Genomic DNA, 21848 nt, shown 5'->3' on the forward strand with positions numbered 1-21848 from the left:
GATGTGAAGAATCTGAAGGCGACAGTGATGCTGTTTAGATGGCGCTGTAGAGCTTCATGGACGGGAGCTAGTGTCATTGATCCATCGTTGCAGGTGAGCGCTATAGAGCTGGTCTCATGACGTTGAGCCATTTGAAGTTGCTGCTCTATGGAGCGTTGTGTAGAGGAGATGCCAGCTGTGAGGAGCTGTGTAGAGCGGTTTTCTAACATAGGTAGCCTGTGAGAATTGCCGAGAGCCAATGGACTAGCCGCTCGGGTTGATGAAGGCGAGGCATTGCCAGCCGTGAAGACCTCTCGCCCATTTGGTGGCTTGCGTTGAGGTTGGCGCTAATCGCTCGTATGGGATGGTGCTGTAGGAGAGACCGACTGTTGTAGGCTTGTTGCGGGAGCTTTGGAGACTGGAGGCTAGGCGTGGAGATGCTGCTTCGTTGTGTAGCCCGTGCTAGAGTTGTTGCGTAGGAGCCTTCAGCATTTGCTAATGGTCGACAGCTACATCTTCTGAGATGCTGCCATAGAAGCTTTGTGGAGGTCAATTACCACATGCAGATCAGTCGCAGAACTTGCATGAAGGTAGAGATGATGGCGGCTCAATTGTATGGACATGACGGTTGTAGCTGTTGGACGCAACGGTCATCTGTGGAGAGGGTGCGCGGTGGAAGTCGCCTATGAGCCGGTGCTGAGCATGATACATCATGAGCTTAGGTCTTCTCGAGCTTGTGTGCTGTGGGCAGTGAAGGAGATGCTGTCAATGTGTCGCTAGCGCGTAGAGGCAGAGTTTGTTGCCATGTAGAGGCCGTTTAAGAGGCTACAATTGTTGTCATGGCTATGTAGCTATTTTGTGGAGGGTCATTGGGAGCGCCTAACTCGTCTCGTCGCTTGAGCTTGCTATTGGCTGGAGCTTGAGGACAACAGAGCCAAGGATGACTGCTTGTGTTGACTGCTGTGGACTATTTGCAGTTTATCTTGGCCTACTCGAATGCGCCTAACTCGGCCAGTCGCTTGAGCTTGCTATCGGCTGGAGCTTGAGAACTGCAGAGCCGAGGATGATTGCTTATGTCAACTGTTGGCCTTTGTTGAGTCTTGGACTATTTGGAGTTTAGTTTGGCCTCCTTGAATGCAATTGGGCCTCTCTAGTTACATGAGAGACTTGGAGTCTCTCGAGACTTGAGCTCTAAACATAACTCTCTCTCTTCTCTCTTCGAAAAGAGACCTCGTTGGAGCCTTACTTGCTGCTGTTTGGAGAGATAAGACTCTCCCTATCTCTATGAACTCTCCCTATCTTTCCTTTCTCACTCGAAGTACAAAGGAATAAGAACACTCTCTCTCACCATAGATCTCTCAAGAATGAACAATGAATCGAATGGAAGGAGATTAACAAAAATCTCTCAATCTCGCAAGAACGGAATTCTCTCTCAGAAGAACATACATCTTTCAAAGTGGAATGAATGAATATCTTTCATCAATGGAATGAATTAATGGAAACTCAATCACTCAATCTCTTGATCACTCTCATGCAAGGATCACCATGTCTCAATAGAAGATAGGGAAGCTCTGATACCATGACAAAATATGAAGAGGGGAGAGGAGAAGAGTGGAGATGAGGAGAGAGGACATAACTAGAGAGCATACCACAAATGACTAACCATACTCTAGATCTAGTTGAAATTGTAGAATATATACAAACCCTTTTAGGGTTAGGGCTAGGGCATCTAACCCTTTCCTTTATAGCACTCTATATGTGTTACTGCTATGCACATATGATCACATGATGTTGAGTTGATCTCTCAAGATGGTTCAGTATTTACAACCTGGCTTGCAGGTTCTAGATGTCACCAAGGGAGAAGGCCACCTTAAAGCTTACAACTTTCAATATGCTTAAGCCTGATTGGCCTACCATCCCGATTCTCATATAGTTGACTAAGTTGAAACGTTGGATTAATAATCAAGCCAAAGATTTGTCTACAAGCCCAATTCTCATGTAGTTGACTAAGTTGAAAGGTTGGGTTAATAATCAAGCCAAAGATTTGTCTAAATGACCCTAATGATTTCTCCACAGCCTATTTGGTTGAAGTCCTAGCAATAATAAAAAGTGAGTGGAAGAAGTTAGCATGATTCGACTCTTACATTATTTGGGCTTATAGACAAAAGAATGCCTAAAAAGCCACTCTATGTAATAGATTAAATTTTCTTATGTGGTAGCATCCTTGCAAAGTTCATACTAAGGATAGAATCACTAAGTGGAAAGATGTCTCTCCATTATGCCCTTACTGTAGTATCAAGTTGGAGAATCATCTCAACTCTTTTGGAAATGCTTCATTGTTAAATCTTTGTGGAAGAAAATTCAATGATGGCTTCATAGAGCTTAGATTATGATTAGTCTTAAGTGGAAGCAAGAGCTTTTGGGTGAGAAAGGGCAACCCTACAATTTGCAATGTTGATTGCGGAGTCTCATTTATAGAGGATTAATTCAACATATATGGAGACACAGGAACCACATCATTTTCCGATGGGTAAAGATTCCAGAAGAATTTAATTGTGCAATAATGGTGGAAGTTTTAGATACATTAATATTCTTTAGCATTAAGACTAAATGGTTCAAAAATGCACTCACAGTCTTGAGGGAGACTCTAGAGTATTGTGGTTGTATTTTGGTCCCCTTTCCTTATTTGTGGGACAATGTTGACCAAAAATTGAGGTTTAATGTCAGGTGAATTGTTAGATCTAGAAAAGACCTTGAAAATTTAGGAGAGAGGATAATTTTTGAAAAAGTGTCCTCCCAATGAAATTTGGAGACTCATCCCCTGCCCATATTCTCATTTTGCATGTGTTTGATTGCTCTCTCTCTCTCTCTCTCTCTCTCTCTCTCATGTGCACCTTCCCCACTTCAACTATCAATCTACTCCAGCCAGGTAGCTATATTGACAAAATTATATGTTTTATTTGAATTTTGTAACTAAATTGAATTTCACACAAAGCAATTTTAATTTGGCACATACCACTTTGCATTTAACACATAGCACTTTACAGTCTGCACATAGTACTTTGCATTAACCATATAACCACAAACTTGTGTGGGGGAGAGTTGTCACAATTCCTATCCAAAACTTATAAGACCAAGGAAAGTGCCCTTCCTTGCGTTCATTTAAATTTGCATTTAGCATAATGCAATATGAATTTGGCACATAGCAATGTGAATTTGGCATATAGCAATTTGCATTTGGCTTATAATAATTTGCATTTAGCTCATAACGCACACATTTGTGTGTGGGGAGAGTTGGCACACCTCCTCTCCCAAAATTATAAGACCTGGGAACGTGCCCTTCCTTGGGGTTATATCAACATATAGCAATCTATATATAGCACAACATTTTGAATTTGGCACATAGGACTTTGCATTTATTATAAACCACACATTGGTGTGGGGGGAGAGTTGGCACGCTTCCTCTCCAAAAATTATAAGACCAAGGAACATGCCCTTCCTTGGGTTCATAGCACTTTGAATAAACACATGGTACTCTATCTTTAGCACATAGAAATTTGAATTTGGCACATACCACTTTGCATTTTGTACATATAGCACTTTGTATTTAGACATAACCACACATTTGTGTGGAAGGAGAATCAGCATGCTCACCTTTGTGCATCGCAAGTTCAAACAGGCCACTTCCATGGCTTCCATCAAAGGCCATTCACCTATAGACTCATTCAACACTTCTTTTAGACATTCATTTTAAGAGATAGAGCATCACAATGTCTTTCTTTTTTCCTAAATAAAAGAGCTAGAGCATCACAATCCCATAGGCATAAAAGCTCTCTAGATCACTATGCTAGCCACTAAGTATTGAGCGAGATTTATTGTGGAGTGCATGAGATCAGTTGATCAAATACAAGCAATGACAACAAAATAACGATGGACATAATTGAGTCTGTGCACGTCAAAATGTTAATGAATCTTCTTTTAGTGCCATACCTCTATTTTTCTATGTGTAGAGATTGCACAAAAATTTTAATTTCCCTTGGAACAATGGATCTTCGTTGCTTTATGAATTCTTTCATTTCCATACCTTTGGTATGCTGTGCGTAGAGATTGTACAAAAGTCTATTTCCATTTGAACAATGGGCATTGGTTGCTTTATGAATATTTCTTTGTTGCCTAACAGAGCAAAATTACATAGAGTTTCCCACAAGTGACCATATTGTATCTACCTTGTTCGTAGAATTAAGAAGCGAGAAGAGACTAGTATCAAGGCTAGACGTTGGAATCTTTCTACATACTATAAGCTGGAACTGTGCTTCCAAAGTTTTGCTCTCCATTCCTTCAGTCATAAGGTTGCCTTGTAGTTGATGTGTCCTCTCTTAGTTTCCCCCCTTGAATTACTATCCCCTTGAAACCCAATTAAAACTTCTCTGAATTGCCTTGTTTGAGTTTTGCATCCATCGGAAGAAATGGTAGAAATGTCACATGTAGAATCAGTTATGGGGAGCTCACTAAGGACAACCTTTTCTTATTGTGTATCTCGATTGTCACATTTTGTCCTTCGATTTCTATTGAGATAACATCTGATGATTTGTCTAATTTTGTATCTGCAAGTATGAAATCGTGAAATTCAATGCAACGGGTTCATCTATGGTGTTCACATAATTGCTTCTGTATCCAACTAAGTGACTTTTTTGTAATTTTAATACACATCTGTTCACTAGGGAGGTCTCTATCTCTTTTCTTATTACCATAGGAAATCGACGTATCATGGATTCTCGTAATGATTTCCAAGAATCATGTGGTATGTGCCCAAATAAGTAGACCTCGCCATGTTTTTGAAGGCAGATGTGAATGAAGGGTGGCTTGGAGTCGACTTACAATGATGTGCTACACAGTGTTCCTCTGCTTCAATCCCGCAAATATCTATGGAGCATATATTTGCATCATCTCGGAACACCTCCTCAAGCTGTTGGCCATGGCGGATCCACTCTACAACTGAAGAAAAATGTGCCTTGCATTCATAGCTCTCGCCTTTAGCTCAGGAAGACATGTTTGATTTTTCAGTTACGGCCTTTGATAGGCTCATAGACCCTCGTTCAAGATCTAAATATGTACGTAGAGGTTACCAACTTTTGGCTACATTGCAATTTGCCATCAGCTGGTGCGTGTGCAATCTCTATGTCACCTGCTTGCTGCAACTTGAGATCTCGGTGGTCTTCTCCCCCAAAAACAAAGAATGCCATTGCTAAACACTAGGATATGAAGAAGTTCGTTAGGCAAAAAATCAAGTTGATAGATGTTGTAGGGTCTCAAGCAAACTTTAATAGGCCCAATATTCACAATTTTGAATGGGTCTCTGCACGCAAGTCTGTAACCTCTCAGTAAACCGTGTGTAGAATCCCATGCCACGCTATGGGTGAGAACAATAGAGCTTATTAGGTTGGGGTTAGTGTTAGAAACTATGGAACCCAATTTCATAGGTAGTTGATTCTTGTGAGCTTTGAGCAACATAGGTTTTTGTAAAAGGTAAATGACTATTGAGCAACTTTAGCTTAGAAACGGTCATGAGAAGAAAAAAACATAGAACCTTCTTGATTTTCTTTAGCAAACCTGCATTAGGGGACCTGTCAGAATCACCACGATTGCCTTAATTTTTTGCCCGATCAATCCCGATTGCATTAATTTTGCCTTCGCTTACTCTGGTATTACCCTCCCGCGTCCACAACTAATTAATTAATGTGTATCTATAGACGGGGGGCTCCCCCTCTTGTCACCCCCTCTCTGCTTCCTCACCCCTCTCCTCTAGCTTACCTCTCCTCTTCTTGCACTCCCTTTGTGCTCCCTCTCCTCTTCCTCATCCCTACCTCTCTCCCTCTCCTCTCCTCTCCCTATTCGCATCTACCCACTCCCCCCCCTCGAATTAATACCTTGCTTTCTCCTCCTTCCTCCTCTTTCCTCCCCTCTGCCTTCCTCCTTCCCACTCCTCCTTCCTCCCCTCCTTCCTCCTGCTCCTCTTTTTCATTCCTCTCTCCCCCTTCCTCCCCTCCTTCCTCCTTGTATTGGGGAGGGCTTCACAACCCGTGTGGTGATACCCCCCCCCCTCCTCTTACACCTAGAAAAGCTAGGGCGCTTGAGAGCTTACGTTAGTTGATCCTCCTGGCCCAAAAAAACAGACAAACAAATTAATTAATTGGCAAGAAACAGAGACAGAGCCAAAGCTATGAGGAACAAGAAGAAATGGAGGAAAGTTGTAGATTAAGCTGAACATGAGTGGATATCGTGATTGCTTGGAGGTTCCTGGATATGTCGATGTCCAAAATCTTACCATAGAGAAGCTTGTGAGTGAAGAAGGTGACAATTGTATAGGCGCCTATTCGTGTTCTGCCCATTAGAGAGGAGGAGAAAGATATGGTGGAGGGAAGGTTCAAAGATTCAGAACACGTTGGGAACACAGAAAGCAGTTGCAACATTCAATAAACCTTGGATTAGTGTAAATCCAAGGTCATTACCTAGACAAGTGGCTCAACCACAAGCTAGAATTCATTGTCATTCCACAATGCTACCTGCCTAAACAAATGAATTAATTGGGAAAACGTTAATTGGGGGTCCCTGTTTCTCGACATGGGGACACGAAGAGAAGATTTTATTGCAGGGCAAGGAATGGCCAAAGAACGTGCGATGAATCTGATGGGTGGATAAGTTGTTGAATTGAATCGCCGCAGGGTAAGGAACTCACTCACAAACTCAATCTGTAAGCTGATATGAATGAAAGACCATCGAAAAATGGGATGAAACGAAGAAGATGGAGACGAAGATGGAGGGCGGGGGTTGAAGATATAGAATCGTAAAGAACAAGGCCATCTTTTTCAGAACATCGCAACAGCAATGAACGAGGAAGATGGAGAAGAAGATGGAGGGGACAGGGAAGGGTTGAAGATATAGAAATCTTCTTCCTCGGCATCAACCAAGAAAAGAGATGAGGATGAATCGATTTCGAGGGGAGGCATAGAAAACCGGAAGCAAAACCGCAGGCAAAAACCACAGTCGTCTCTTTGCGGCGCAGCCCAAAACCGCAGGCAAAACCGCAGCCAAAACCACTTCGCCTTTCTCTGCCATCGTATTAAACCCTCCCACACGCAGTTTTCTGTCACCGCTTTTGCTTCCCATCATCTCTACCATCTCTCCATCCATCATCCTCTTCGACCTCTGTTTATCTCTGCCTCTCTCTCTCTACCCACAGGTTTAGATCCCCCCCCCCCCTTGCCAATATGTGCCGCGGCCCCCTTCTTCCCTCTTGCCTCGACCCTTTTCCTCCATTACAAAAGCCTGAGTTCGAATGGTGGAAATTCATCGACTTCACCTCCCCTGACCCTGATCCCCTCCCTCTTGCACCTGTAGATCACCCCTGGGATCAGCCGGCTGCTCCGGACGGTTTCGGGCTCGGTCCTCAGGATTTTGAAAGCTTATGGCTCCCAAAGATCTCCGAAGATTCCAGTGCCCAAGCTTTGATAGGAGACAATGAAGATATGGAATTGCTTTCCGGCTTGCAAATCCCCGTCTGCAAGGAAGAAGCTAATATAGCAACGGCACAATCTCAAGGTCAGTCATTCTTAGTATGAAGCGTACAGCAAATCAACTTCCTATGTTGCCAACCAGAATCGAGCCCGTTTTTTCCTAATTTGCTAAACGGTTTTCTCTTTGCTTTGTGCAGGATTAAACGGAGAGTGCACTCTGCCGCTTCTGGAGGATAATGGCACAGCTGTTGATGCACACGGTGTAAGGAAAAGGAAGCATATCTATAGAGGCATACGAAGGCGCCCTTGGGGTAAGTATGCTGCTGAAATCCGTGATCCTGGGCAGGGAATGCGTCTATGGCTAGGTACTTTCAGTACTCCAGAAGCAGCTGCCCGCGCTTACGATAAAGCGGCCGTGAGAATACGAGGCAAGAAAGCCAAACTGAATTTCCCTCAAGAGCATCAGTTCCAGGAGGATCCTTCAAAAAAGAAGGACAAGAAGAAGAGGATGACACAAGAAAAGGTGAATCGGCCCAATAGCCTCTCCGCCAAGGTGAATCGGCCCAATAGCCTCTCAGCCAACACAAAGAAGGCAGAAAGGGAATTAGTAAATCAGACTCCAACTTATTCAAGCAGAAAATCAGTGCCAGAGCTAGGATTGGAAGTCGTTCATGAAAAATGTGTCGAGAAATCGAAGAAGCGACGAGTTTTTGTGTCTGAAGCAGAGTCAAGCTTAGACTGTGGTAGTGCTCAATTACGCAAATGCAGAGAGGGGAGTCCAGCAGAGAGCTGGAAGCAACAGCGGACGGAGGAATCATCAATTCACGCTGGCAAACAAGCTTCGGACAGACAGGCTGCCCCTATCTGCGATCCAACCCAGCTTCTTGCTAGCTCGGCAGGAGTCTCGTCCCGGATCTCCTCCCCCGTTCTTGTTTTTAATTTTCCAGATCACGTTGATGATCATCCCTCGCCGATGGGCTCGGATTTTCCTTTGGATCTTGTGAGAGGCGGAGCAGCTGAATCAGCAATGAAAGATGTGGATTCTCCCAGAAAGTGTGTGAAACAGTCAGAAGCACAAATGAGTGTGATGAACGGATTGGTGAGGCAGCCATGGGGAGAGGAGGAGCTGCTGGCAGTGGACGATTTGCTGGACAAAGCTTTTGAGGACGCTGACCAAACAATGGAGTTGTGGAGCTGAACATGAAGCTTCGTTACAAAGCTTCTTGGTTGTAAAAGCAATTACAAATGCTGATTGTAACGTACTTGCGAATCTTGTATATAAGAAGTCAATGCTTGTTGATTCTAAGCAGTACAGAATTGAAATTGAATTATAATGCTTCTTAATTCTAATTGAGAGAGGCCTCAATACTTTGTCTGTGTGTTAGCATTGCCCAGGCACTGTTATAGCATGCGAAGACGGCTCTATTGTGTTTGTGTCATCGATTCTTACCCAAAAATAATTTTGAGTCTTACACAAGGGTTTGGGCAGTTCATTCACATTTCTTCTTTGATATTCTGCTCTATTGTGTTTGTGTCATCGTTTCTTACCCAAAAAGAATTTTGAGGTCTTACACAAGTGTTTGGGCAGTTCATTCAACATTTCTTCTTTGATATTCTGCAGTTCATTCACATTTCTTTGATATTCTGACTTCCCATCTTCTTACCCAAAAAGAATTTTGAGTCTTACACGTGTTTGGGCAGTTCATTCACATTTACATTTCTTCTTTGATATTCTGACTTCCCATCTCTCTCGCTTTTCTTTTTGGCAAGATTGCTATAGAACATAGTATTTTCATTGCACCAAAAGCTAACAGTCTGCTTGCAGCTTTCCCTGGCTGATGTTTAAATAAACCACCCATTTGCCTACTTTGTGTGCTTCCTTTACTTCGGTTAGTTCACTATTTCTGTGCTTCCTTTACTTCGGTTAGTTCACTATTTCTTTGTTTGAGCTGGATTGGAGTGAGCTCCTCAAATATCCATATCTTTCTACCCCTCAGCTTATGGGTTTGTCTCAGGATCTTGACACTTGTACACTCCCTCTGAAGTAGACTTTTGATTGTGTGTCATTTTTGAAGGATATTGCATATATGAATTTGGTCCCATTGAAACTTGTGGTACTTCCTTCTTAAGGCATATGATTGTCATTTATGTCTTCCACATCATCATCATGAAGGCATCCATCTTCCAACCCCCCAATGCATAAGATCATTTTATTATTCATTCTAGATTCTTGCTCTTTCACTTCCATGTAAAGATCAACTTCACTTCGTTATTCACATCATTGATGACCATGTCTTGCACTTTAGAAACTAATTGCAGTGTTGGCATTACATTTGTGTAGTTGTACCTCATGGGTGACTTCTTGCTTTCCATTCCCCTCCATATCATGACCATGTCTTGCACTTTAGAAACTAATTGCAGTGTTGGCATTACATTTGTGTAGTTGTACCTCATGGATGACTTCTTGCTTTCCATTCCCCTCCATATCATGACCTCCCCTTTTAAGAGTTGCAAACCGAAGCTTTGAGCTCTCGAACTTCAAGCTCAAGATAAGAAATATGCTCTTATGGATCTGAAATGGGTCTTCATCCCTTGATATGTCTTTGTGCTATAGGAGTTGGGGCAAAAGTTGCAACAGAATCTTGCTAGCCGAAGTCAAGGTAGAAAACAACTTCAACTTGGTAGGCTCCATGTTGGCCTGCATAGATTTGACTACCCCAATGTTGGTCCTAACCTCTAGGTTGGGCCAGGAATTCAGCCCAAGTTGGAGTCTATGAATTGAACTGAAGCTAGACTGAAGTGAGAAGTAAATTGAAAAAAAACTAAAAAAATGGTCAGTGGTCTTGACTAAGAAAAGCGAACTAAAACGAATGTTGATGACCTCTAGATTTGTGCACTGGATTCGAGACTATATGTTTGGAGACTCAACTTGTTGACTCGATGCCCTTTCTACCTATGGCAAACTTTGGAGCTTGGACAACGTACTTTGGAGCTGCGATAGCTTGTTGACTACAATAACACTAGATGGGAGGCTTGGTCTAAGGGCTTGAGGGAGAGAGAGAGAGAGAAGAGAGAGAGAGGGGGGGGGAATATATTGATCCAATAGCTATTTTATTAAAGTTATTCTTGTTTTTGTAGGCATATTCTATGAAATGGTTGGTGGGATGTTTAGTGCCTTGAATAATTTAGGATAGTGATTATTGGGTTAGGAATTCAAATTTGCTAAAGTATGAATGCATTTTGTACCATGAAGACCTTTGCACATATAGGATAGTTATTATTAACTTAGGAATTAAGACATACTAAATTAAAGATTGTACTTTGTAACATGGATGGAGTACCTCAAAAAAAGGATGTGGAGATGGCTTATGATTGTGTGGCATACAAAAGATGTATAGCCCGTACCTTTAATGAGGATGTTTAGATGGTATAGTATTGTTCCACTACTATATGACAAACGAAAGATTATTGTTTATAGTATGGTGTATTCTTTAAGTAGGATTTTGGAAAAGAGAGGAAGATGGTTAGGGAAAAAAAAGGGCGAGAGAGAGTTTGTTTTACTTAAAGATTTATTTAGTGTGGTTTTATCTCTATTTATGAACACGTGTGTGTGTGTGCACATGCGTGTGCGCATGCTTGGACGCGCGCATGTGCACGCACAGAGAGAGAGAGAGAGAGAGAGAGGATAGGGAGGGTGAGGAAAAGAAAGCATGAGAGAGTTTATATTACTTAAACCTTTATTTAGTGTGCTTTTATATATATCATACTCTATTGATTGCTTTTAATAAGTTCTCTTCCCACTGTGCATATAGTAGTATTCCTTAAATATATTTGTGTTTTCTCTATATTGGTTTGTTTTTTGAATGTTGGTACTATCACACGCACGCGCGCACACACACAATTTTCTTTTTTGTTTTAGAGATCTTCGTCTGTCCAATATGTTGACCATTGTGTTTAAAGGCAAAATGCTATACATCAATGTACCATTATCGAAATCGCAACGATTATTAATAGCTATAAGCGAGAAGGTTCCTATCTAGTTTTATTTAGCAAATGTCCTTCACACTATGAGACTTGTAACTGTCATAATATAAAAACACCACCGCACACACCCCTGTCTCCTTCCCCTTAAAGTAGAAATATATCATAACAGCCAAGAGTCACCACCGTCCTTTCCAAGGACTAGCCGAATCGAACTAGCAAAATTCTTAACCCACCTCCAACCACATGCTTTTAGGAATCATCTAACACACTTCCACATATCCACTTGACAAAAAGTCTTTTCATAATGGACTAACATGACTCGGGATAATTAGATACCAAATGTATCCCACCAACAGTAGGCTAATGGATATGTATTGATTTCCAAACTTGCAAAAGTAATTTCACCTATGCCGATTTGCAACCATTTGAGCGACAGATTGTTTAAAAAAAGTTAGAATTTCTAGACCACCCGCTATTATAATCCCATAAACCCTAGATAATTTAGCAAATAGATAGTGCATACCTACATGGAAATCTGAGAATACCAGTGGCTGTGTTGCACATTCCAGTTATAGTCAATGGTAGGGGTCGGGGGAGCATAGATTTGAGCCGTTGGATCAATATCTCTTCATACTGGAAAAGCATGGTGGAGATAAAAGCTGAGTACTTTCCCCCCGGTCGGTCAAAATTCACTGGCTAAACAAACAACCCCCAAAATTTGACAACTACCAATAGCAAAATTACCCCTGTGGTGCCACACCATGATGTGGCAAGGATTGGCAAAAAACCACCATTAGATCACATAATCACATTCAGATTTTATGGCCAAGAAAACAAATGATTACCACATCACTAGATTTTTAAGGTGATCCTAAGGCTAAAAAAAGGTGTTGCTCACGGCCCTTAGATTCAATTTTTTATCGTGTGGCTCAGGAAACCCTTGGATCAACTCGTGCACTACCCAAGGCGATCCTCCCGATGATCGATAATATGTGCCGGGTGGCCGTTACCGGTGGGGAACCCCGTGGTGAACCGATGAAACTAGCTCGCAACCAAACGATCGGTCACCGGTGTCGTCCTAATAGGGTGAAATCCATACGATGTGTAAAGAAAAAATGTGGCTCATAAATAGATTCAATTATTGTCATTGCCCCTTAATTGATCTTGTACCACTGTGAGCATTCTAAACTCAAAAGCAAAGCTTGTTTTTTCCAAGAGAGTCTATCATCCCTAAAAAGCAATTTTGGAAAAGGCCCCAAATGCAATTTTTGAGAATGGTTCTCCATACATAAGCACTATCGTCAGTCCTCACCGTCACTCAGCCCTGAGAGAAATTGAAACAAAGTGGGCTAGAACCTTTTGAGCTTTTAATTCAACAATAGAAAGTATTTTGACACCATCGACTGACATTGACTCATCTCAATCTTGAGAGGGGGATCAACGATCCTAATTCCTTTGACCTCACTCATGAACAGTTTTCCACTGAATGAGAGGGGTGGCTTTGCATGTACTATCACCCCCCTATTATAGTTACTCGCATAAGCCTGATCAGGAGATGGGAGGGGATGTAGCAAGAGCACAATCTCCAAAGGCTCGTGGAAGAGAATTGGTGCTTTCCGGGATGACAAGTCGGGGGAACTTAAAAACCTTTGAGGAAGAAACAAGTTTCGACTCTCCTTAGTAGACATCAATCCTTCTTGGACCTCTGCCAAGAGGCCTGGAAAAATCCCTAGAATTTATCTCAAACCCTTGAAATTAGAGGAATTCATTTGCGCTTTCCTAGCTTATAATCGGAAACTTTGAAGCTGGCTTTTGCTTGAAAGCAAGTTTCAAATACATAAGCATAGATTGTATGCAAAGGAGCCATTTTTCCTCGTAAGCTAACGAGTGTAGGCATATGTCGAGGTTTTAACACAAACATTGTGTATTTTTCCAAGAGTCCTCTAGGACAGAAGTCAATGGTAAAAGAATGGAACAGACCAAGTGGATGGGGCTCATTGAAATTTTGGCAATCTTAATATCTACACAAAAGATAATCACTTGTGTGAAGGATAAAGTGACCTTTGAAAAAGGCATTTTAATAACCCATCCATTGATTTGTCAATGTTTCACATGAAAACGATCAGTGTTTGTAATCTAACATTGTAAAAATCCATAATAGCATAGGATTGCATCTCTATACTAAAACCAATGAAATCTCATAGTTTCACTCTTAAGTGCAAAAAGTTTGTGTTTATAAATTCATGAGAAGAAGAATATTCACAAGCATAGCATTCTAAGACACGTGCATCTCAATATACATGTATGACCTCCACCTAACCTTCGAGTTTGGTAAACAATATGGCCCAGTAATATCTTTAGAAATTAATTGGGACTAAAAGAAGGGAAGAGCCTGCCTCTTAAATATTAAGACATCACATATATTCACAAGAATAACGTTCAAAGACATACATTACAATGTACATGATGTGACCTCCACCTAAATCTTCAAAGTATGGCAGGCAATACAACCCAAGGCAAAACCCTTAAATCTGTTACAATATTAAACATCAGATATATTCACAAGAATAAGGCTCAAAGACACATACATTGCAATGTACATGATGTGACCTTCACCTAAACCTTCAAAGTAAGATAGGCAATACAACCCAAGGTAAAATCTTCACAGATGAAGTGGGATTAGGGATTGAAAGGAAGGGAATCCACCTCCTGTCCCGTTCACATTCTTTGCTGTAAACCTTCAAAGTAAGATAGGCAATACAACCCAAGGCAAAATCTTCACAGATGAAGTGGGATTAAGGATTGAAAGGAAGGGAATCCACCTCCTGTCCCGTTCACATTCTTTGCTGTGTCACTGGAGGTCTTGTGGAAGCCAGCCATGTAACCTATGGAATAGCCATTGTTATGGCAGGTCCTAGCCTCTACCCTTCCACGGCACCAGTTTGCAGGATGGAATTGTAGTCTCATGTGTTTTCAGGTCTCCTTGATTTTTCGATTGGAGGCAAAAATCAGGCCAACCAGTAGAACAAGAACAAAGAGACTTAAATATATAAATCTATTCTCACGGACTTGAATGTCTATGTTGAGCACCTTCAATGCGTAGTAATTGAATTTTATCCGCTTCCCCATCATACAATTCCAAGAAAATCCATGGTGCTGCACATGAACTTGTCTCCTAAAGGAGCACTACGACTCTAAGAATGATTTGTTTGTCCTCAATGATCACAATGCCATCCTGATGGTCTTTTGGCAGATCTCACTGGTCTATTGGCCAACCGAATCATCTTGCTTCTTGTCTACCTCATGGTTTGGCCCACGATTGGCTCTATGGCTGCCCATGTAATCCACATGCTACCTACAAGCCCCAAAATTCCTTGTACCGTGAGGCCCTGGAAATGGATTATTATGCAATGCAGTGCAAGCACCATAAGGACATGTTTACCGAGTTTGAGGATGAGGCATCCAGTGCTTAAATCCAAGGGACAAGGTAGCTACATCACTTCCTTTTAGGGAGAGAATCTCACGATACTCTGCCCAATTGCTTCATGCTCCTCTATGTTTAAACTCTATCAATAGATCCTTGACCTTTGTCCAAAACTCATGCTTAAGACTTGAATCAATAAAGTTCAAGCACCTTCACCTCATTCACTACCCATGGTTGCTCATCTTGTACTACTTCACTGCTGCTACAAAATACAGTTTTTCAAAAAGATACAAAATACTGCTTTAACAGGAAATTTGATGCATGGTCAATGAATGTCATTACTCATTGTGTTAATACATCTTGATGCCTTGAGAGAGCTTCCGTTCAAGCCTTTGCTTGATGATGCACAAGTAGAAAGCCCATTGTGCTTTGAGGGTAGCTAACAAAAGGCAATTGTGAGACCTCCATACTCGAGTCATTAGCAATGTAAAAGTAATGTCCCTTCTGCTTAATGACACAACAAATAATCCTGAGACAAACCAAAGAGTAAATTACAAATTTCCATTGAGCCTGCAACAATGAATATATATGCAAGATAAACTACAGAAGCTTGAATCCTTTCGAAGCAATTTCCTTGTAAATTTTTGCAAAAAATTCCATTGAGCCTGCAACAATGAATATATCTGCAAGATAAACTAGCCAGAACCTTCCTTAAATCCTTTCCAAACAATTTCCTTGTAAATTTTGGAAAGCTACCAAAAAGATGAGTCTCCAATACTGTTGAAAATCTTGCTTATCTGGACCTTCTCACCCTCTGCCAAGCATAAAAGGGGGAAACTACAATGGACACATCATTACAGAGCTTCTAGGGAAAGTCGTTATATCGTATGGAAGCGAAACTTCCTCCAAATTACTCAAAAGTTGAAACACTTGAAACTCAAATGAGCTTAGTTTCAGTACCTCATAAGAAGCTGAGATGGGAAACTTCTGCACATGATCTTCACAATATGGGTACTAAAGAAACCCAGTTACTTCCAAAGTTGAAAACAATGGGCTTCAAAAAAATTCTACATACTCAGCTTCATTTGGCTTTTTTAGCAAGAGAAAGCCTCTGCACATAACATTCAAACGGATCCTTTATAGGAAGAAAGCCTCCGCACGAGACATTTCAAACAATTCCTTGATGGTACAAAGTCTCAAGTCTTGAACTTGATGGAAGAAACCCTTTTTCGGTCATGTTGAAGATATTCTGGAGATGAACTGGAGATGCACAAACATATCCGGGGATTGACAAAGGTCTACACAGTCTTCTGGTTCTAAAGGAAAGGAACATTGGTTCCAAGTATTACCTTAGAAATGGTCAAATACACGTAGAAAAAGGACCACTACTTTCCCTTCTTGGCACCTGCTATCCTTTTTGCCTTGATGAACTTCCTACCACCTTTTTCGCCACCAGTTGGACCAAGAGCAAAGCCTCCACCAAAATCAGGCCCAGCTTGTGAAAAACTATTTGAAACCCCTGCTGAAGAAAAAGGACTTGGTGATAGTGCTGTGGGCTGCTCTCCCAATCCAAAAGGCTGCCCAGCAGTTGAAGCACCTGTCTGATCACCAAATGTGAAAGGTGCTGATGAGGATGAGAACTGTGATGCTGTTGATTGCGCTCCAAATGAAGAGGTAGGTGATGGGTAAGAAGCAGCACCAGAACCAAAGGAAAAAGTGGGCACTGTGAACAATGATGACGATGATGGAAAAGGCGAAGGAGCTGAGTTTTTACTTCCTACTGGAGAAAATGGACTAGATGCTGAAGGATTCATCTGTGACCCAAATGAAAATGACTGCCCTGCAGAAGAAGAAGAGCCTGATGATACAGATGTACTAACACCTCCCCCAAATGTGAACGTAGGTGCTGGAGATGCTACAGGTGCAGGTGACGATGCAAATGTAAACGTTGGAGAAGCAATTGTAGCTCCACTCATAGAGAAAAGGCTAGCTGGTGATGATGTCGGCTGCACTTCAAACCCAAACAGCTGACCTGAGGATGATGGGCTCGAGGACAAAGATGCAGTTGAGCGCAACCCGAATGAAAAAGTAGGTGGTGCTGATGATGTGACTGAGAAACTAGGCAGAGATGTAGCTGCGATAGCAGGCAATGCAGATGAGGTGGCAACAGCCGACGACCCAAATGTAAAAGAGGGTGCTGAGTCAGCAGCTCTTGGGGGGAAAAATGGACTGGCTGGTGGAGGACTAGATGGTGCTCCAAATCCAAACAGTGGCCCAGGAGATGAGAAACCTGACTCGCCCCCAAATCTGAAGCTTGTAGAGGACGATGTAGCAGTTGCCACAGCTGACTGCACTGCAAAAGAAAAAATAGAAGTTGAAGGAGACAAACTACCTGCTCCGTTTGAGAAAATAGGCCCTGGTGACGTGGAAATGGATACACTGGCAGATGACCCAAATGGCAACGAAGTCACATGTGATGACAATGCAAAAGTCTCTGGGTCTCTTGCCTTTGAATCTCTTGGCATGAGGTTCCCTTCAGGCAGCCTGTCACCACCTGGGCTTTCCATTGCCATGGTGCCTCCTTTCTTGCTTCCAGAGAGATCCTCGATGGTTGAGGCAGCAGCCGGCACAGGCAATGACATTACTGCAGCAAATGGTGCAGGAGTGGCTAGTGATGTGGCAGGTGGTGCTGATGATACACTTGACACTTGCAATGTCTCCTGGACAGCTGAAGAAAAGGTAAACTTTGGTGGAGGTGTCCAAGAGAATAAAGGTGCCTTTTCTGATATCATTGCCACCGTAGAAGACCCTTTGAAGTCAGAGGAACCACCCGGTTGTGATGAACTTACAGGTGAGCTACTGAATTGGAATGCTGTAGTCAAAGGCAATGAAGTTTCAGGTGTAGGGCGAGTTTGTGTTCCAAATAGCGGGGCTTTTGCTATCAAAACAGAAGCATCATTTGTAGTACAAGGCCTGCTTGTTGGCAAGGGTGATGAAGATGGCTTGATAGCAGATGAAAAACCTGATGGGGTAGCCTCTCTGACACTTGGAAGTATCCTGGGGAGAGGTCCTTCACCTGATTTGACCTCCATTCGCTCTGTGTCCGAGTTTGCTTCCTGCATGAGTGAAAAAGGTTTTAAAAGACAAATCACAGACACAATGAAGTGAAAAATTAGTGAGCATGTAAATTAAAATTCTAGACAGAAAACAAAACCATATCACAAGCAAGCACATGCACAAGAGCGCACATCAAACAAACCTTGACAGCTGAAGGCATGGGAGTCAACATTGGCTGGTGTGTCCTCAACTTTCCCACGGTTCCAGGTTCTGAAGAGGAAGGAAATTCAAGTGCCAGCTTGCCAGTGGAGGGACCAGAATCCTCGACCTTTGGCAGTCTGGAAAAATCTGTGATCTGAATACCCTTGCTTGCTCGAGCAAGTGATGTGTCAGGGGTCAGCTCAGTGGCAGACCTTTCAGTGGCGACTTTAAGCGCTGCTTCCGAGGGTTTCCTTTTAGGAGAAGGTGTTAACTTTTCAAGCGTCTCCAAAATCTTACGAGCTGTCTGACTAGATTGTATAGGGGGTGAAGCATATGCTCGAGGGGGCAGACTTGCCCCACTCAATCCCCTCGCATACGGGCTTGAATTCGCCAATGTCAACGAATTTTGTCGTGTCCTCCTGATGGGTCCCCCGGAAACCCAATCACCATCTAGAACAGAGCTTCTCCTGAGTGTCCGAACTGCAGGATTTGGAGTCCAAGATCTTAGGACAGGAGAAGTTCTATATCTATCGTCTGCAAGTCCTAATCCTGGAGGCGGCTGATGCTCTGCTGCTCGGTTGGTCCGGTGGCCAGTGCCTCGAATAGAAGTGGTCAATGCAGAAGGCCTTGATGTGCGCTCACCCATGTAAGCTCTGGCAACATTAACTGGTATAAATTCGTCCCTAGCATTCTTAAGTTCCTCTCGCCATCTTTGAGCTTCTGATTGTGGAACAATAGCATTTTCCTCAACCACACGGGTCTGAAGAATTTTGGTCAAGCGCTCCACTTGCTCCCTAAGTATTAAGTGTGCCGTAAAGAAAGGATCAGAGGGACTTCATCATTCTGAGCTTGATGCATTTTTTCAAATACAACTATGAAATTGCACAATGGTTATTACCTGGATAAAGTCTGTTGTTTCAGAATTTCTTCCACTTGTGTCAAGTCTAGTTCTTGCTTTTCCGTTCCAGCGCAATTCTCAGTATCGCATTTCTTAGTCGATAAAGGCCTTGCGTCAGGTGTTGCTTCATGCTTGTCCTGCAAATGCGACATCCGTTAGTAATAACGGTGCCACGATGTGGAGATCCTAGGAACTATCTAAACCTAGAGTTCCAAGTGCGGACTTACATCTTGATCGACAGGAGAGACAGTGAGCTCTTTCTCCTGCTCTTCCTCTGCGACAGCTTCCCGCTCTGTAGTAACGCAAAAATATACGGTGAGACATACATGAGGGAGAAATATTCTCCGCACACGTCGTTTGCAGTGTTTTTCCCTCGGAAACTGAATATGAACCATCCGCCTTAGGGCTTAGTAGGTTAATTGCCCGTTTCTACATCTAAGATGACGTTAAGCGAAAATCTAGTTGAGCTTGTCCAATTGTAATCGCACGGGAACACCAGACAAGAAAAGGAAAAATGTAGTACGGAAAAGTAAAACGCGAAACTCAGAGAGAACCAACAAGACGTCTCTTGCTTGGTGAGAGTTTTTTTTTTCCCACTATCGTGTAAGTGAAGGAGGGTCCTCTGCACTGGAGCGAGGCACAAAAACGCGCAGAAAAATTAACAAGCAGCTCCTCGCACCTGAATGATCGACTCCGTTGGCGATCGCTAGCGGGCGGCGCCCAAAGAAGGAGGAGAAGAGGAAAGTGGCGGAGGAGGAGATCAAACGAGAGGCAGAGTCGACGAGGCGGGAGGCAACAGAGGTGCCAAGGGATGATGATGCTGCTGCTGCTGCTGCGGCAGCAGGGGGAGCACCGCCAGGGGTCGCGTGGCGACCGGAAGCAGGGCGATCGTAAGGGGTACGCTTACTACGAGGCAGGGAGGGACGACGGGAAGAGCGGAGCTTGCCACCGGCACCAAGAGAAGAGGAGTAAGGAGCGGAGGAGCCATAGAGAGGAGGAGGACGAGGAGCGAGGTCTGCGATTGCGAGGGGAGAGTCAGGATCGGAGGGAGGGGAAGGGATGGAGGAGGGAGGGAGGGGGGGGAGGGGCTGGGAGGCCATGGAAGGTTGGCCAGGGTTGAAGGGAAAGAGAGCTTGGAAGAGGTGGCTATGGCGGAAACCCTAAAACGCAGAGCAGAAGCAGAGCCTGCAGGGTACTCGGGAGGAAACCCCGTTTCACCAAAACCCCTGCCTTTCTACGGTCTGCGAAGACGACGACGATCCCCCCTACTCCTTCGGTCTACGTATTTCCCCTTCATATACTCCGTATGCCCTCCCCTACCTTAGCTCCCCCCCCCCTCCCCGTCAACCAACCTTGGCTCATTTTCTGCTCGACTCGCACATCTGAGCATTCATCTCTCTCTCCAACTGCCTTTGAACATTCCTTTGTCCCGGAACCAAGATTTATGTACAACGCTCGTCCTAGGAGTTGTAGCTGGCTTCCTCAATAGATCCCACACACTCGAGGACGTTCATCAAGCACTCAACTTCCCCAGCACGTCGGAGGCCCTCTTAGAGGTTCACCTAATTTAGCTTACTTCGCTATACTTAGCCAGTCCCCTCTTTACACATGTGAACACCACCTTAGTGCGCCCCACTCATGTCCACTCCGTGTTCCCCTAAACTTCGACCAATGAAACACTCTCCACTACTTTACGACCGTGCTTATTCAGCCCAATCCTTCACAACCATAGTACCTTTGCATGTTCATTGTCGGCCGTGCTCTCTCTTTAATTCTCAAAACTACCGTTGTCGTAACATTAGTTTTCACCAACTCTCATATATGAGATGTGGGTCTATGGAGAGTGTTTATCAAAGAATTCCTACAAGTACATGCCCATGAGAATTTGTTATTCGTGGATTGCCTTCTTGGGCAGGCTTTGGTAAGGGGATAATGCCGAATGAACATGCCAAGTGCTAGACAACTTTTCTCTAATGGTGGTTTTTTATCACCTTCATGTAGTGTTTTCATAAATGCATGTCCATGAGAACCTACCCATCTCATTTTTTTAAGTGCCCCAACTATGGGCACTCTTTGGCTCTATAAAGACCCTAAGCCCTCATGTATTCTTCTATACTATATAATTGGAGTTGTTCTCTCTCTAAACACGTGTCACTTTCATAAAGCTGCCAAAATTAAGGTTTTAATAAGAAAGAAGTCTAGAAAAACAAAGCAACAAAGGAAGAAGTAATAGCACAATCCACCATAACTTTGTATTTATGAAACCACATGTATATGTGGAAACAAGGATATGCACAATCACGTTGTGTTGCAACAAGTGGGTTCCATATGAGTGACAACTAATTCTCATTATTTGCCATCTTTGTAGATTAGTGCCATAGGATGTTAAGTGTCTTAATGACTTGTGGGTCACAATACCCTCACAAAGCACGTTGGAATTGTTACAACCCAAGGTTAGATTGTCCACATGATCCTAACATCCCTTATATTGACCCATGCTTATGCATGCCATGTTGACCTTATCTTGACACATAATCAATCGCTACCACATCACTAGCCGATGTCAACAAGCAATATACACCATCAAGCCATATCATCATTGACATGTGGTAGCATAGTCTATCCACCTTAGTATTCCAAACAACATCATGCCACCTCAACACAAAGCCACCTCATCCATGTGCATTCTAAACAAACACATTGCCATCAAAGCACAATTTACATTCGGCATGGCATACACACTTACGAGTTTAATAGACTCATCCCTCCATTAGCACACACCTTACATGTG

The 21848-nt window shown here is 43.0% G+C and overlaps 2 protein-coding genes across 3 annotated transcripts; one reads left to right on the plus strand and one right to left on the minus strand.

Annotated features, from left to right (window-relative positions):
• Positions 1–6793: 6793 nt before the first annotated feature.
• Positions 6794–8827, plus strand: LOC147892051 (uncharacterized). Of its 2 annotated transcripts, XM_087389004.1 has the most exons (3): positions 6794–7578; positions 7691–8016; positions 8047–8827. In XM_087389004.1, the coding sequence occupies exons 1-3, from the start codon at positions 7248–7250 to the stop codon at positions 8689–8691; spliced, it is 1302 nt and encodes a 433-aa protein (XP_087245130.1). In that variant the 5' UTR covers positions 6794–7247; the 3' UTR covers positions 8692–8827. The 2 variants fall into 2 exon arrangements, with proteins under 2 accessions (XP_087245130.1, XP_087245129.1); XM_087389003.1 differs by having other exon boundaries at positions 6798–7578; positions 7691–8827.
• A 6729-nt stretch (positions 8828–15556) lies between these two features.
• On the minus strand, positions 15557–20295 carry LOC147892052 (uncharacterized). Its single transcript, XM_087388228.1, has 5 exons — positions 19737–20295; positions 19285–19349; positions 19058–19194; positions 18161–18953; positions 15557–18017 (listed from the first exon to the last, which is right to left on the minus strand). Exons 1-5 carry the CDS (start codon positions 20155–20157, stop codon positions 16287–16289), a joined length of 3147 nt encoding a protein of 1048 aa, XP_087244354.1. The 5' UTR covers positions 20158–20295; the 3' UTR covers positions 15557–16286.
• Positions 20296–21848: the final 1553 nt, after the last annotated feature.

Source organism: Dipteris shenzhenensis, chromosome 17 (genome assembly GCF_047967505.1).
Source record: "Dipteris shenzhenensis isolate YYH24624 ecotype China chromosome 17, Dip_SZ_1.0, whole genome shotgun sequence".
NCBI lineage: Eukaryota > Viridiplantae > Streptophyta > Polypodiopsida > Gleicheniales > Dipteridaceae > Dipteris > Dipteris shenzhenensis.

What these genes read in the sequence shown, in the direction of transcription:
- LOC147892051 (XM_087389003.1), top strand. Translation starts at nt 7,248, where the DNA reads ATGTGCCGCGGCCCCCTTCTTCCCTCTTGCCTCGACCCTTTTCCTCCA. An exon ending in AGCAACGGCACAATCTCAAG is followed by an intron (nt 7,579 to 7,690) that starts GTCAGTCATTCT and finishes TGCTTTGTGCAG; the next exon opens with GATTAAACGGAGAGTGCACT.
- LOC147892052 (XM_087388228.1), bottom strand. Translation starts at nt 20,157, where the DNA reads ATGGCCTCCCAGCCCCTCCCCCCCCTCCCTCCCTCCTCCATCCCTTCC. An exon ending in CAACGGAGTCGATCATTCAG is followed by an intron (nt 19,350 to 19,736) that starts GTGCGAGGAGCT and finishes GCGTTACTACAG; the next exon opens with AGCGGGAAGCTGTCGCAGAG. An exon ending in TCTCTCCTGTCGATCAAGAT is followed by an intron (nt 19,195 to 19,284) that starts GTAAGTCCGCAC and finishes TCGCATTTGCAG; the next exon opens with GACAAGCATGAAGCAACACC.